Genomic DNA, 17,255 nt, shown 5'->3' with positions numbered 1-17,255 from the left:
TAATAAAAACTATAAATGTTTAAGGTTTATATATTGCTGAAATAGTACCCTTTTGTTTGATACGTATATCCTGAAATACTTTTTCATTGTCTGATATGTTTATGCTGAAATAAAATTATTTCATTGTTTTGTAAGTACATTGTATGTACAAATACGATGTTAAATTTGTTATATATCGATAACTATTTGTATAGATGTCCCTTTTGAATGAATGTTCTTGGTTACATGAATCATAATCTTAGAAATCAGTTAAACAGAAGATCATACGGTGTTTCCCTAATACTATCTAGTTTTCATTAATAATCAGCTTGAGGGATACCTCTTAAGCTTTTGTAAAGCTGCAATATTAAACAAATAAACTTTAATTTCATATCTCGATGGTGAATAATCTAAATTTTCTTCAGAAACAATACATAAATTTAAGATCCATGCAACAAATAGTTATATAATGTCGCTTCAGTTACCGCTATTGATACTACATTTGTATTTGAAATGTTTTTCTTTACTGTGAGAGTTTGCTGTTCATTATGTATGAAATAAAAGTTGAAAGTTGAAAGGAACTTTATGCACTGTTTGTAGAAGAGATAACGTACTGTTATAGATGCCCTGGTTCCATTTAATGTTCTACTGGCTTTAAGATAAGAAATTACGTACACCTATGATACTACTCCCTTTTCAGTTAAACTTTAAAAAATTTAAGTGCAAGACAATGGTAAGTTTTTTAAGAATTGCGTTATTTAGATTGGTTAATAATCTCTTTGGATTTTATGTCAATATGTTCGTAATGGAAGACTGGATAAAAATCAAAATATTATGGATTATACGTGAATATGATACGTGATTAAGCAGTTGGATGAGAATAATTGTCATCATTAGAGATGGCAGGGTGCAATAATGGAATGTATACTATTTTAAACCTAACACAAAATACTGTCTATACATACAAACCTGTTAATTTGTATGGTATGGTACTTGTACACTTTCTAGCTCCACTATTCGGAGAATAGCGGGGCTATTCTGCTCGCCCTGGCGTCGGCGTCTGCATCGGCGTGAGCTTTCGTGGTTAAAATTTTGTTTTGTTTGTGTACATTTCATCTACATGTGCACATGTCATGGCCTGGACCAGAAATGGACTCGAGCAACAATGTCTCTTCGATTAAAATGATTGAGAAATATGACTAATGTACGACGAAAGATTTTTATCCAATGTTCAATATACTCAAATAGTACCTATTTACCGAACTGTGCGTTTGAAGCGGAAATTGGCTAGTATATTTTCCGTTCGGTCGTTATTAACGATTTATTTCCATAGTTCTTACATTTCAGATAAGGACTTTACTTGTTCTGTCTCTCTTGTATCAAACCAATGCAGCGATAAGAAGTAAGTTTTCTGCATAACCTGTAAGTGAATATTTTTGTACGTTAAAAAAAGTATAAACCACATTGGGACTTCTTGCAAATCCCTGAATTTGCAATACCGCTATTCTTCGATAATTTGTCAGTGGTCCCAATATAGTTTATACCCAAAATAGCTCCCACTTCTTTCACTTCCTTCCAATAATAACTTATTTCCATGTGTATCAGAAAATAGATATAAAGGCATGACTATCGATCTTCCAATAAGGCCCGCACAGGTTAAATTGTAATTCGCCTTTCAATAAATAAATGATACAACTATCCTTCAGTTCTGAGTTTTACCGTCAGAAAATGGGGTTGAACGATGATTTAAGAGTGTTAATGTTTTGATTTAGTTGTCAATTTTGAAAGATTTTATTTAAACTGCACCAGTTTGTTTAAACGAATGGTGTGAGATCACATGTGCAATCTCATGGAAGGGACAGCTCTTTGTGATATTGCGTCAGTGTTGTTTTTCTTTTAATTACGACCTAAAATTGTATCGGTGCGACGTTAAACACCCCCCCCCCAAAAAAAAATAACAAACTTTGCCATCACTTTTTTTTTATCTTACAAGTGAGGTAACTTGAAATTAAAGGATCATATGTTACTCAGTAGACCTTTAAAACTGACTGTTATAGAAATGATAACATAATTTTATTGTAACTTCTCTCATCATGTAGAAATATGTTCCGTTTATTATTTCAGTTTACCTGAGTGGGGGTGCACATTCGTACGAAGGAACGATTCATATAGAACACAGTGGCAGTTATGGTACGATCTGTGATGATAACTTTGATACCGCAGATGCTAAAGTTGTGTGTAGAATGCTTGGCTATCATGGGTAGGTGCATTAACATTTTATTATGTTGATACCGCAGATCTATGCTTAAAGTTGTGTGCAGAAAGCATGGCTATCATGGGTAGGTACATAAACATTTTATTACGTTCATACCGCAGATGCTAAAGTTGTATGCAGAATGCTTGGCTATCATGGGTAGGTAAATAAACATTTTATTACGTTCATACCACAGATGCTAAAGTTGTATGCAGAATGCTTGGCTATCATGGGTAGGTACATAAACATTTTACTACGTTGATTCCGCAGATGCGCACGTTGAAAAGTTTAAGTGTGGTAAGTTTATTTTTCACAAATTCCATCAGACCAAATGGCCTATGAGGACAAACAAAGCATATTCTGTTATTATTTTGTTTCTTTACATTTCAAAATGTCATCGTTCTGCGCGATGCCTATAGCATTCAATATCCTGTATTATTGTTTTGTAATACTAGTAAATGGATGAATGTGATAGTATTCGACTTTTAGATATAATATATGCTATATGTCAATACATACACATATATAATACACCTTCCTATATATTCACACAGTATGTACACAATATATATGTTGAGCTAGTCAAAACGAAACACAAAATCAAAATATCAATTTAACGGTATATTTAGCTGTTCCGTTTAAACAGAATATACTTATAAAATAAGAATTTTAAACTAGGATTTCTATGGCAATTTACACAAAGAAAATACATATTATTGACTATAATACAAACAAGCGGTTGGTATTTTATATATGGTATACCGTGTCCAAACGTTTGTAGTACATTTATCTAGTTAGTTGAATAACTGATTAAGTAATCAATGTATTTATATATAGACTACAGAACGAAATCATCTATAACAAAAGAAAATATCTAATACTGGTTATAATTAACATATTTTTCAGTGACAGGAGCTGCGCATAGCTTCTTAATTCAAAAGCTCTATTCACAAATGTCCCTAACTTACGTGTTGTGCATACATTTTCAGAATTTAACAATTTCGGAATATTTTGTCTTTTCCAGTAATACATAGGAATAAAACATTTCGTCAAAACATTATACACTTTACATTCCAATACAAAATGATGTTCGTCTGCTAAAACATCACTAGAAAAGTATTTCCTTTTATTTAAAAGTATATTGGTTGGCTTAGTCCATGTACCAGTCTCAAAATGCAATCTGTGAGAATATGCTCTTGAATTAGTAAAAAAGGGTGTTAATGCAAAAATACAATTGAGATATGATTAAAACCTAAAAGTAGCACTATGTTTGTAGAATAGAGTCCTTCCCGAACTATCTAACTTACATGACCAATTTTGTACAAATTGATCTTTCAATCTTTGTTTTACATGACGGAGGAATAGGTTAGTGTTACCAATATTTTGCATAAACCATGCATCCTAAAAGTCTAATGTGCATAAAAGATATTTCATCAGTGAATACCAGTTTGTTTGTTTCTTTTATTTGGGTAGTTTCAGAACATTTCTTTTTTTCATTAAAATAAACCTTTTTTTTAATAAATTTGTTCTCATTCGTAAGTAAATATTTTTACCCAGTATTTTATGATGTTATTATAACTCATTGGCTGAAAAGTCACCATGTACAGAATCATTTTTAGTAGTTTTCAACACATGATATGCGTTTGCAAAATTGCATATGAGCTCTTTCAATTGTATAATCATGTATAAAACCCCAAACATCGCTACTACGGTAAAGAATAGGACAAATTAATTTATCAAATAGATCTAATCTATGTAAAGTAGTAATATCTACAAATTCATAAAAATATTTGTTCATTTTAGGTATGGCTTTTGAAATAAAAAACCAATATCCAAATAAATGGTTCTGGGATGATCTGTGTATGAAAAGAATTGGAACCACTGCCTTACCCTTGCATGATCGTAAGAGGCGACTAATAGGGTCTTATATTAACTATTGGTTTTGCTGTAACTCTGTATTTCCAGCAGGTATGCAAATTTTGATTCCATACCTCGTGTTTTTATTTCGATGTAAATGAGATGTGAAACCAAAATTTGTAGTCCTGTTTGGCGCCATATAATCTATACTGTGTTGGTGCGCCGTAAAACCCAAATGAATAAAATAACAATACCCAAATATACACATTTTTGATAATATAAATAAAAAGTTCTTTATAATAAAAATTCATATCCCTGGGTAATTTTCCCCTTTCCTAAATATCATGATTTCTGTCTTATACGTATTCCAGGAAAGTCTCCATCTTTCGCAGTAATCTTAAAGTACATTTAAACCCATTTGCAGTTTAACTCTACTATTATGGGTATTTGGAATGCTTGGCTGTGACGACATAGCACATCTCAGTATTTTGCCATTTTGATTTAATATACATTTTTCTCTGGTTACCTTGCCTAAATGATTCGTGTACCAGTTATTCGTGAATGATCTCAGTTAGGAGCTAAATAGTTTCAGGGATCAGGTAAAACTCACTCAATGTTTCAACTATCAGCCTTCAACTAATGAAATCAGCTCAAACTCTTATAGGCTGGCGATACTATACTTGACTGGTCTTTCTGTCGAAGTTCCCGTTAGACAATGTCTTTGAACAACAACGTACGAGTCCTATCGCATAGTTGCTCAGCCTGTGTCTTTTTAATTGTCTACATCAATCGCTGGATACAGAATGACTTCTCTGTCATTTATCTACCTCATTATACCTGATCAGAAGTGAGCTTTGCTTCGTGCTATTTATAGAACTTATTTCTGATTGTCCAAATTAGCACTTAATATTTTGCAACGGGTAGTTGCTTTAACAAATAGTTGGCTCCCTTTAACTATTGTATATAATATAACGTGTGATGCTGGGATGCAGCTCTCACTGTAATTAACCCAAATCCATAAGTGACCCAAATCCTATTATTGACAACATTTCAACAATAACTATAGCAATGATAGCATGAAAAGGGAGTCAAGCACTATCTGTGCTTATGTGTTACGTTATCAATATATCAAATATACAAACTATCCTGACATATGGGCCGGTGTAATGAAGTATTTCGACCCCCATAGAATAATGACCCCCCGGTCATTATTCTATAGAAAAAGTGACCCCCGGTCATAGTATTATGACCTCCAGATCATAGTACTATGACTCCCCCACGTGAAGTAAACTGAACCTCACGAAGAATATTGACTCCCATAAAAAAACGACCCCTGGTCATTTGGTCAAATTTAGTAATAACTCATGTATCTAAGGCCTAATTGCTGCATTTTATGCCCCCACTCGGGGGAGGGGGGCATACAGATTTGCCCTTGTCCGTCCGTCCTTCAGTCCGTCCTTCCGTTTGACCATTAGCCCAAGATACCATCACCTAACACAGAAATCAGAGCATTCCGCAACGGGAAAAGGGATTCTATTTCTAGACGCTGTATCTTGGTGTATACATTTTTTTTTCAGGAAAATAACAATTCACAATACGTTCACAAAACACACCAGTGTCAATAATCCCTGCAAACTTCGGTATGAAGTAATTCTTCAGAAGAAAACTGCACAAGAAACTGCTAGCATAGAACTTAGTATTAATAGAAGTTGCAATACTTAGCAGTGGCAGTAAAGTACGGTAGCGACAACAATAGAAAGTAGTATTAGTAGTAGTAGCAGTAGTAGTAGTAGTAGTAGTGGCAGTGGTAGTGGCAGTTGCAGTAGCAGCAGCAGCAGCAGCAGCAGCAGAGGAATAAGTGACAGCAACAACAGCAGCAGGAGAAGAAGAGGTAGATGTACAAGACGTATTAGTGGAAGCAGGTATAGTAGTATCAGTAGTAGCAGTTGTAGTAGTAGAAGTAGTAGTAGCAGTAGTAGAAGAAGAAGAAGAAGTACATGTAGTAATAGCAATAGAAGTAGCGACACCAGTAGTAGTAGTACAATCAAAATGTTAACTATTGGCAATGGAGGGTATCAGAGTTGTAGATCTAGTAAAATTGTTCGTTAGGTTTGGTGGGGATCACTTTTTGGATAGATATTATCGTCGAAAATCTTTTTAGGAGCCGGTGTTTTACACGGAAAGAGGAACTTTTTAAATAGAATAATGTCCGGAAATCGATATTGTATGAGAGTTCGAATGTAGTAATTTCGGCAGTGAGTATTTTACATGGAAGGAGTCACTTTTTTCTATAGAATAATAACCGGGGTCGTTATTCTATGAGATTCGAAAGGAGTCATCTTTAGGGAGTCAGTATTTACTTGGAGGGGTCAGTTTTTCTATAGAATATTGACCGGGGGGGGGGGGGGGTCGTTATTCTATAGAGTTTTCAAAGGGAGTCAGGTTTTTATAAGGGGAGTCAATATTTTACAGGAAAGGAGTCACATTTTCTATAGAATAATGACCGGGGGTCGTTATTCTATGGGAGTCGAAATACTTCATTACACCGGCATATTTGGTTTTGTGGGAGTTACTGTCGTACCATTCACCTGTTTGTTTGTTTGTCTTTCAACAAATTTACAGAAACATTGCCAGCAGTTTACGACTGGTCAAAAGTCATTGCTACCTTGGGTTATATGACGGATAACATAACATGTGAATATGTATTTAATAATTACATTGTCCCGATGTTCAGCTGGGTTTTGGGAACGCTAGTCAGTTAGTGTTCAATCGACCGACCTCATTTCTAGCCACGTAACAATCACGAGTTTAGCTGTTGTGAAGCACATATCTGAAAATATTTTTGAACTGATATTTGCTACATTTCCTGTCTAATACAAGGTAGTATTGAGTTCGAGGCATTTCGTCTTTTTATTGCAGACCGTCTAAAGCGTATTCTGGAGCACATTTTGGACAGGGAACAGGACCAACATGGATAGATGAGCTGCAGTGTACAGGATACGAGTCAGATGTCAGTGACTGTCGGAGAAACTCTTGGGGAAATGAAGATTGTGGTCACTCTGAGGACGCCGGTGTGAGATGTTGTAAGATCAGTTTACATGGCAAACGAGGTCCCATTGCAAACTGCTTGTTTACTTAAGAATCTAACTCTAATATCGGCCCTTATCTACATCCAACTAAACGTGAATGTTTGTCTTTGTCAAGTCTAGGCAAAGTTTGAAACTGGCTTACCATATTACCACTCTAGTGGCCACATTTTCTTGTTGCGGATTGTCATATATCTCTGAAAAAAATATTTACCTACATGAAATATAGAAAACAAATGTAATTGGATTAACTGAGGTCAAATCAAAGAAGAACCTTATTAACACTCTAGAGACAACGTTTTTGACTTGATCTTCATAAAACTTTTACAGAATGTTTATGTCTATAAATTCCAGATTAAGTCTAAAACTTGTTTACCTAGGTCAAAAACTAGGTCACTAGGTCAAATCATAGAAAAGCCTTGTTAATACTATAGAGACCACAATTTCCATTTGATCTATATTGAAAATGTCAGAATGTTTATCTCCATAAAATAAAAATCAAATTCGAAACTGGGTTACCTGAGATCTTTAACTAGGTCACTAGGTCAAGTCATAGAAAAGCCTTATTACACTCCAGAAGCAACATTCTTATCTTGATCTTCATGAAATTAAGATTAAATTTAAAATTGGTTATCTGACTTCTTAAACTAAGTCACTAGGTCGAATCATAGAGACAACATTTTTAACTTGATCTTTATAAAACTGCCAGAATCCTGAAGTCAAAAACTAGATCACTAGGTAAAACCATAGATATACCTTGTTAACACTCTTAAGGACCACATATTTCATTTGATCTACATAAACATTGCTTGAATGTTTATCTCCATCAAATATAAGTCAGATTCAAAATTCGATTACCCGAAATCTTAAAGTAGGTCACTACTTTAAATGCACTATTTAAAGGATTTTCACCAAACCTAGTTAGAAGCAAGGCCAAATTGTTATTCTTATTGCTTTGATTTAGTATTTTAATCATTATGTCGATATTACTTTGTATTCAACTGATTCAAATTTCCATGACAGTTCGTTTATAGATCTTATCTATTTGTATACACATGTACATAGAAATGTCGTTAACATAATGATTTAAATGCTAGACCAAAGGAACAGGATGTATTTGTTTTATGCTTGCAAAAGATGAAGTACATACTATTTCTGCTTATAATCTATAAGATTTATATTTGTAGCCTCTCACGACGTACAGACAATCAGACTGATAGGTGGTACAGGCAACTTTGAAGGTAACAGTAGCAGTATAGTAGCATAGGTTCAGTTCATACATAAATATTTAATATAAATTTGTATTGCAATTGCAGGATTTTCACGGACACTTGGGGCCCCCCTCTCCTACATCCCTGCCAACTATTAGCCAGTTGTTTCTTTTAGCATTTTAAAACGAACTGAGCATAGGTGGAGGTCAATGACCACGTTTCAGTACAATTTCAGCATGTTTAGAAAAATGAAATTCTCTCTATATTACAAAGATAGTAAAGTTTGCATTTAACACTGGAACGCGTCTTTGCGCAAGATACCCGCTCTTTTTGATAATTACTGCGCATGCCTCGGGTACTCAGAGTTTCATAGTAAACAGTCCTCGTGTAGTAATTATCTGGGCCGGCCTATGCAGGTATCCATTAAGAAGTGTTCTACCGAAGAAAACAAGATCGATTTATGACAGTATCAAAACCTGTCAATTGGTAGGACGGTTTCCATTTGATTAAATAGGATTGACAGGTAACTGCTAAGTTAAAGCTGAATCTACTATTGATTCGAAGTGTTTATTTCAGACTTTTCTATTCTGTAATATAATGACTTCAGACTTTCCTATTCTGTATTATAATGACTTCAGACTTTCCTATTCTGTAATATAATGATTTCAGACTTTCCTATTCTGTAATATAATGATTTCAGACTTTCCTATTCTGTATTATAATGATTTCAGACTAACCTATTCTGTAATATAATGATTTCAGACTTTCCTATTCTGTATTATCATGATTTCAGACTTTCCTGTTCTGTATCATGATTTCAGACTTTCCTATTCTGTAATATAATGATTTCAGACTTTCCTATTCTGTATTTTAATGATTTCAGACTGACCTATTCTGTAATATAATGATTTCAGACTTTCCTATTCTGTAATTTAATGATTTCAGACTTTCCTGTTCTGTAATATCATGATTTCAGACTTTCCTGTTTTGTATCATGATTTCAGACTTACCTATTTTGCAATATAAAGAGCGCGAGCACAGATGGTAAAAAAATATGTATATTTTTAAAACATGCTAAAATTGTAATAAAATATTTCTATGATCTCAGCTATGCTCAGTTTGTTTTAAAATTCTAACTGATATTGGCTAACAGTCGATTAGGACATAGGACAGGTGGGGAGTCCTGACTCCAAGTGTTTGTAAATAAAACATACAAAGACACATTTACAATGATAACGCATATCAGAAAATGATCCACGAATGAGACTATGGAAGCATGTAGAAGTATTACTCACACTGTAAGTAAAGTATAACTATTTACACTATTATAAGGTAATAAACGCGAAATTTTGTTTTGTAGGAACAGTTGATGTGATGGAGAACGGTCATTGGGGAAGTATTTGTGACAGAAACTTTACAGATCAGGATGCCACTGTCGTCTGCAGAGCTCTAGGCTTCACAGACGGGTAGCCAGCTGTTTTTACATTTATGTTATTTTGCATATTTCTATTTTTTTCATCAAATTGTATCCATGTTCTGTTCTTGGTTAATATTTTAGAAGGTTTCATTGTACAGTATTAGAAAACCTTAAAAAAATGCTAAAGCGCCTATGAGTACATACTAGTACTAACTTTTAGTGATTAAAAATCATGAGAGTCAGTAAAAAATAACAATTCCTGTTTTATTCAACAGGCATGCAGTTAAAGGCGCGTACTTTGGTCAATTAAATCGTGGGCGTATCTGGACAGACAAACTAGGTTGCCGTGGAAACGAAACGGGTATTTGGCAGTGTAAATATTATGCTACTCGTTGGGGCCAATCCAATACCTGCAACGATAGTATGGATGCCGGGGTTGTATGCGGTAAATATGCTTTAAATAAGCAGATGGTGAGATTGTGTGCTTTACATATTTGTTTAACACATATATGGCCGGGTAGTGTGCTGTAAATATGTCTAAATGCATAGATGCCTGGGTTGGGTTATCTTAGATGTTTGAATGCTGTGGTTGAATGACATAAATATGTCTAAAGTGTATGGATTCCTGCGTGGTATGTGGTAAATATGTGTTTAGTGTGTGGATGATTGGGTCGTACGCGGTAAATATGTCTTAAATACATGGATGATTATGTGCGGTAAATATGCATAAAGTAAAGTGCATTACGGCATAATTTTTGACAGAATTGTACCTATTTGGACATGCACTGACATCTATATATATCCAATAATCGTAACAACAATCCTATCATTCAGTTAGGACTTTCGTTAACTATTACATAATTCTTTCTTCTTTTTAGCTCATCTGATTTTTTGAAAAAAAATGATGAGTTATTGTCATCACTTGAGCGGTTGTCGGCGTCGGCGTCGGCGTTGCCTGGTTAAGTTTTATGTTTAGGTCAGCTTTTCTCCTAAACTATCAAAGCTATTGCTTTGAAACTTGGAATACTTGTTCACCATCATAAGCTGACCCTGTATAGCAAGAAACATAACTCCATCTTGCTTTTTGCAAGATTTATGGCCCCTTTTGTACTTAGAAAATATCAGATTTCTTGGTTAAGTTTTATGTTTAGGTCAACTTTTCTCCTAAACTATCAAAGCTTTTGCTTTGAAACTTGGAATACTTGTTCACCATCATAAGCAGACCCTGTACATCAAGAAACATAACTCCATCTTGCTTTTTGCAAGAATTATTGCCCCTTTTGGACTTAGAAAATCAGTTTTCTTGGTTAAGTTTTATGTTTAGGTCAGCTTTTATCCTAAACTATCAAAGCTATTCCTTTAAAACTTGGAATACTTGTTCACCATCATAAGCTGACCCTTCATAGCAAGAAACATAACTCCATCCTGCTTTTTGCAAGATTTATGGCCCCTTTTGTACTTAGAAAATATCAGATTTCTTGGTTAAGTTTTATGTTTAGGTCAATTTTTCTCCTAAACTATCAAAGCTTTTGCTTTGAAACTTGGAATACTTGTTCACCATCATAAGCAGACCCTGTACATCAAGAAACATAACTCCATCCTGCTTTTTGCAAGATTTATGGCCCCTTTTGGACTTAGAAAATATCAGATTTCTTGGTTAAGTTTTATGTTTAGGTCAACTTTTTCTCTTAAACTATCAAAGCTATTGCTTTAAAACTTGCAACTCTTGTTCACCATCATAAGCTGACCCTGTACAGCAAGCAACATAACTCCATCCTGCTTTTTGCAATAATTATTGCCCCTTTTGGACTTAGAAAAATCATTTTCTTGGTTGAATATTATGTTTAAATCAACTTTTCTCATAAACTATCAAAGCTATTGCTTTAAAACTTGCAACAGTTTTTCACCATCATAAGTGGACACTGTACATCAAGAAACATAACTCTATCCTGCTTTTTGCAAGAGTGATGGCCCTTTTTAGACTTAGAAAATCATGGGTAGGACAATATTTCTATTATACAAAAAAAATCAGATGAGCGTCAGCACCCGCAAGGCGGTGCTCTTGTTTTCTCATTGTTACTGTTGAAAAGCTGATCTCTTTTTAGCTCATCTGATTTTTTGAAAAAAAATGATGAGTTATTGTCATCACTTGAGCGGTTGTCGGCGTCGGCGTCGGCGTCGGCGTCGGCGTTGCTTGGTTAAGTTTTATGTTTAGGTCAGCTTTTCTCCTAAACTATCAAAGCTATTGCTTTGAAACTTGGAATACTTGTTCACCATCATAAGCTGACCCTGTATAGCAAGAAACATAACTCCATCTTGCATTTTGCAAGATTTATGGCCCCTTTTGTACTTAGAAAATATCAGATTTCTTGGTTAAGTTTTATGTTTAGGTCAACTTTTCTCCTAAACTATCAAAGCTATTGCTTTGAAACTTGGAATACTTGTTCACCATCATAAGCAGACCCTGTACATCAAGAAACATAACTCCATCTTGCTTTTTGCAAGAATTATTGCCCCTTTTGGACTTAGAAAATCAGTTTTCTTGGTTAAATTTTATGTTTAGGTCAACTTTTATCCTAAACTATCAAAGCTATTGCTTTAAAACTTGCAACAGTTTTTCACCATCATAAGTGGACCCTGTACAGCAAGAAACATAACTCCATCCTGCTTTTTGCAAGAATGATGGCCCCTTTTGGACTTAGAAAATATCAGATTTCTTGGTTAAGTTTTATGTTTAGGTCAACTTTTTCTCTTAAACCATCAAAACTATTGCTTTAAAACTTGCAACTGTTGTTCACCATCATAAGCTGACCCTGTAAAGCAAGCAACATAACTCCATCCTGCTTTTTGCAATAATTATTGCCCCTTTTGGACTTAGAAAAATCATTTTCTTGGTTGAATATTATGTTTAAGTCAACTTTTCTCATAAACTATCAAAGCTATTGCTTTAAAACTTGCAACAGTTTTTCACCATCATAAGTGGACACTGTACATCAAGAAACATAACTCTATCCTGCTTTTTGCAAGAATGATGGCCCTTTTTAGACTTAGAAAATCATGGGTAGGACAATATTTCTATTATACAAAAAAAATCAGATGAGCGTCAGCACCCGCAAGGCGGTGCTCTTGTTTTATGATGTCTTACACATGAATTAAATATCCGTAAATATACTTGAAAAAAAAGGATCAAAGAAAAAAATGATATTTAGTCTCTAGGGACAATATGCTTTTTTAGTCAGCACACATGACACCATCAGTAGAACTACAGCCTTGCAAAGACTCAAATTTATTCTGGCGGGATGGACAAACATGTGTTTTTATCTAAAAGGTTCGAGGAAAGATGACTTGGATTTAATAGGTGGCATTGAGAATGATTAATAAAAAAAAACACAAAAACATAAAGACATATTTCCTTCCTGTAGATCACACTGCAGTCCGACTTGTTGGAGGTAGTTTGCCGTCTGAAGGGCGTGTTGAGGTCCAGCATAATGGTGTTTGGGGAACAGTTTGTGGCAACAGCTTTACGCAACATGATGCTGACGTTGTTTGTAGAATGTTAAGCTTCAATCATAGGTATACATGTATATAGTTCTATTTTTATCATGTATTTGTTTAGAAAAACATGCAAAATAAAACTTAAGTAAAAATATTGACTGAAATAAATAACGGTAAACCTTACGGGAAATTATTAGGTCATGTATAACGAATGTAAGTCAGAAATAATGTTTTTTATTCAAAAGTGCAGTGTCTATACAGTACAATACAACTCGGGGGTCAGGACCGATATGGCTGGGAAATCTTGGTTGCCATGGTGACGAAGTAGATATACAGTTTTGTAACCTTGGTGGCTGGAATAATCATTCATGTAACCATGCCAACGATGTTGGTGTAACATGCAGTAAGTAGAATTTGGTGGTCATGATAAATAATAGATCTACTGCTTCTTTAGATAAATGATTCATTGTGCCGAGAGTACCTTGCTTTTTATATTGTAGGATACATTTTATTTTACAGTGTTAAGGTCATATTTACTCTGATCACGTTTTAATTCAGATATATCTTACAGAGCCAACAGATGTTCGTCTGTCGAGGGGATCCAATCCATCCGAAGGAACAGTTGAAATCAAAATAGACGGTTCTTGGAAGACGATATGTGATCCGGGCTTCGGTGACAATGAGGCTAGTGTTATATGCAGAATGCTGGGATATACTGGGAGGTAAGTAAGTGTAGCCGGAATGTTCCTCGCACCCCTCATAGAATGTGTCAACCCCATTTTATTTGATAATGAATATCCATCTATTCTGTCAAAGGTTAGAAAACAGATAAATAGGGATTATGTTGTTTATAGTTCGAAAGTCTTCTCTTGCTTCTAGTTTTTGACTGATTCCACTATTCTCATCCAATGTTATATTTTGCGTAGAGAAGTGTGATTATGTTTGTTTCAACGACAGACAAAAGACTCTTTGACTGGTTTTCAGTTCAACTCGTCTCTTGAAAGAATTTGCCTTGTAGATATGGTTTACCGCATGATTTGAAACGTTGGCTAATCTGACAGGGTGGGTCAAGTTAGGTCGGAGATGGGGGTAGTGGAGAGTTTCTTGCAATATCCTTTTCACAAGTATTATCCTCTTTCTAACATTCATGCTGGGTCAATCCCACTGCGCAGACAAGCTGAATGGATTCGAATCAGGAATTGATTATTCTGACAATCTATACAGATTTTCTTTCTTCAAGTGTCTTCAAAATGGTGGCAAAACATGAAATAGATCATATCTAATGAGTTTTAGCATTATGTGACGTGCACTATGTAGGTTTATATCGGTATTCATTGCTCGACTTTTCGAAGAAAAAGTAGAGCTATTGGACTCGCCTCAGCGTCGGCGTCGGCGTCGCCGTTGGTTAAAGTTTTTGATAAAGTCGGATATCTCTGTTACTATCAAAACTTAAAATACTTATTTACTATCAAAGTCTACACCAAGAGGAACAACCCCCATAACTCTGATTTGAATTTTGACAGAGTTATGCCCCTTTTTAACTTAGAATGTTTGGGTTAAAGTTTTTGATAAAGTCAAATATCTCTGTTACTTTCAAAGCTTTTGACTTGAAAGTTTAAATAATTATTTACTGTCAAAGTCTACGCCAGGAGAAACAATTACCCATTACTCTGATTTGAATTTTGACAGAGTTTTGTCCCTTTTTTGGTTAAAGTTTTATAAAGTTTTTACTGGCAAAGCTCTAATTCAGAGTCAAGCACTGAGAAAAGTCGAGCGCGCCGTCTTACGGACAGCTCTTGTTGATATTTGAGTCACCGAGAATTAAAACATGATTTATGAAGTAATTTGGGTCCACTGTCTTAATTAAAGATAACTATTACTTTAAACGTTCCGATATACTTTCTTTTAACTTTAAGGCCAATTACATACAATTTCTACATGTAGATCGTTTGGATTAATGTCAGTCATTTACATGAATGTTCAAACACTTAGAGAGTAAATTATTTTACAGTAATTCTCCTCATACAATATATCACTCGGATTACTTCGGTCACAGTTATTCAGTTGGTTTGGATAAAGTCAGTTGCCAAGGCGACGAAAGCGATATTAGCCAGTGTTCTTCTGTTCCCCATACGTCATGTTCAACCTCAAAAAATGTTGGTCTAAGATGCGGTAAAGTCGGATATTTCATTTGTAATAGTTGGTCAGCATATGATTTACAACTTCTGACATAGATAAATATGAATTCACTTTTGTGCAAAAACCATTCATTTTGTTTTATATAAATTCAGATATTTATTATAATTAATTTCGTTCATTTAATATGATATTATTTATATTCCTGCAATAAAAAGTACAGTTGATTCTCACAATATGCTTATAACTGTTCTATTTAATCTAAAGTTATTTGATATATCTTACTGTCATTGATAGTTCATGATTTAATTGATAGAGGGAGTTCAAGTAAGACTTGTTGGCGGGGCACACAGTACGGAGGGACGGGTTGAAGTCTTAAACGGTGGACAGTGGGGGACGGTGTGTGATTCTAGTTGGGACGATGCTGATGCGACAGTAGTATGTAAAATGTTGGCATACTATCCCTACGACGGGTACGTGAAACATCAATGAAGCAACAGTTGTATGTAAATGTTTGGCATACTCACTGCATGATAACTCTGTATATGCATTATATGTGCCAAGTCGACAAAACGGATGCGTATGTTGTAACAAGCCAGCTGTCATAGTAATTTCAATAATGTAAATTAAGACAGATAAGTTAAAAATGAATTAAATATCAAAATATCTCCAACACTTCTATTCATAGAGCACATAAAATTGTGTACATATATTTCATATGGCATGTATTTCTCTCTAACAGAAATTGACAACATATTTTTGTTGAACTGTTCGAAAAATAATGAGAGCTATTCTAATTGCCTGGGCAAAATCAAATCTCAGAAGCCAGTGCATACATTTGATTGAAACATTTACACACTTATAAATTTTGTAACACTCATAAATAACAACATATAATTTGAAAAGAAAATCGAAACATGAAATAACTTAATTCTATTTAATTTAATTATCTAATTATATTTACTTTTTTTCTCAAATTAATTGATATGATAAAAAAATTTAATGACATGGTAATGTAACACATGTTAAGGATGCTACAGTCCAGTTTTAACGTCTATAATGTGTTAATACTACATTTTCAATGAACAACACATACTTGTAACTTTATGCAAGTTTTATTTAAAAAGGTGCAGTATTTTGATGTCTTTTGACAGAAGGTTGGTTTACCCCATCTACTCGACCTAGCAATTCAATAAATCCAATAAAGAATAAAAACTGATTAGGATGTATAGTGGTTAAATCACTGAAACATGTTGTTAAGAGCCCGTTTTACCTTTATAAAGCAACATAATTGGTTAAATGACTGTTTTAGGTATGTAGCGAACATATTAGCAACATTAATAAACTTTAAAACTACAGACAGTCTCAAATTTAATATTCAAGCCCATTATTTTGCAACACGGCTCGAACACACCACCCACAACAGGCAAAGCATATTAAAGTAGATGTTTCCATGTATAAAGTAGCTTATTAAGTCATCTAAAACCTTGAAATATTTTAGAACAACACGTTATGCCTGTTGTTGTTTTCTGGGACCATTTGAAGGGAGTTGTTGTAGGAACGATGTTGCTCAAGGGAGGGGCCGTTGTAGAGAGGCTGCACTGTAGTTATTGTGCCCGTAAAAAGAAATCTCACAGTAACGACATTCAAATATATATAGTAATTTAATTGAGATGCAAGGGAATCTTCTATAAACTATTCTTTCGTTAACTAGTTTGAAATTATGTCGTTCCAATGTGATTTCGCAGAAAATGAAACAATAAGTATATATATAAGACAAAACATTTTCATTTTTGCTTTTAATTAGTAAAGGTTTAGTA

At 34.3% G+C, this 17,255-nt stretch overlaps 1 protein-coding gene across 2 annotated transcripts in view; it reads left to right on the top strand.

Annotated features, from left to right (window-relative positions):
• The first annotated feature begins 627 nt into the window (after positions 1–627).
• The window catches only part of LOC128551329 (deleted in malignant brain tumors 1 protein-like), a 40,827-nt gene continuing 24,199 nt past the window's right edge, over positions 628–17,255 (top strand). The window contains exons 1-12 of one of the 2 annotated variants that reach the window (XM_053532172.1): positions 628–712; positions 1,327–1,381; positions 2,104–2,239; positions 7,010–7,173; positions 8,364–8,417; positions 9,748–9,853; positions 10,080–10,249; positions 13,227–13,377; positions 13,545–13,702; positions 13,871–14,021; positions 15,311–15,471; positions 15,752–15,908. In XM_053532172.1, the coding sequence (XP_053388147.1) occupies positions 659–712; positions 1,327–1,381; positions 2,104–2,239; positions 7,010–7,173; positions 8,364–8,417; positions 9,748–9,853; positions 10,080–10,249; positions 13,227–13,377; positions 13,545–13,702; positions 13,871–14,021; positions 15,311–15,471; positions 15,752–15,908 (1,517 nt within the window). In that variant the 5' untranslated portion in view covers positions 628–658. Of the gene's footprint in view, positions 713–1,326; positions 1,382–2,103; positions 2,240–2,434; positions 2,467–7,009; positions 7,174–8,363; positions 8,418–9,747; positions 9,854–10,079; positions 10,250–13,226; positions 13,378–13,544; positions 13,703–13,870; positions 14,022–15,310; positions 15,472–15,751; positions 15,909–17,255 lie in introns of those variants that run through there. The other variant, XM_053532173.1, reaches the window with a different exon arrangement.

The sequence above is a fragment of the Mercenaria mercenaria genome, chromosome 19, assembly GCF_021730395.1.
Source record: "Mercenaria mercenaria strain notata chromosome 19, MADL_Memer_1, whole genome shotgun sequence".
Taxonomy (NCBI): Eukaryota; Metazoa; Mollusca; class Bivalvia; order Venerida; family Veneridae; genus Mercenaria; species Mercenaria mercenaria.
Note: the sequence above shows the minus strand (reverse complement) of the source record. Positions and strands in the feature narration are given on the sequence as shown.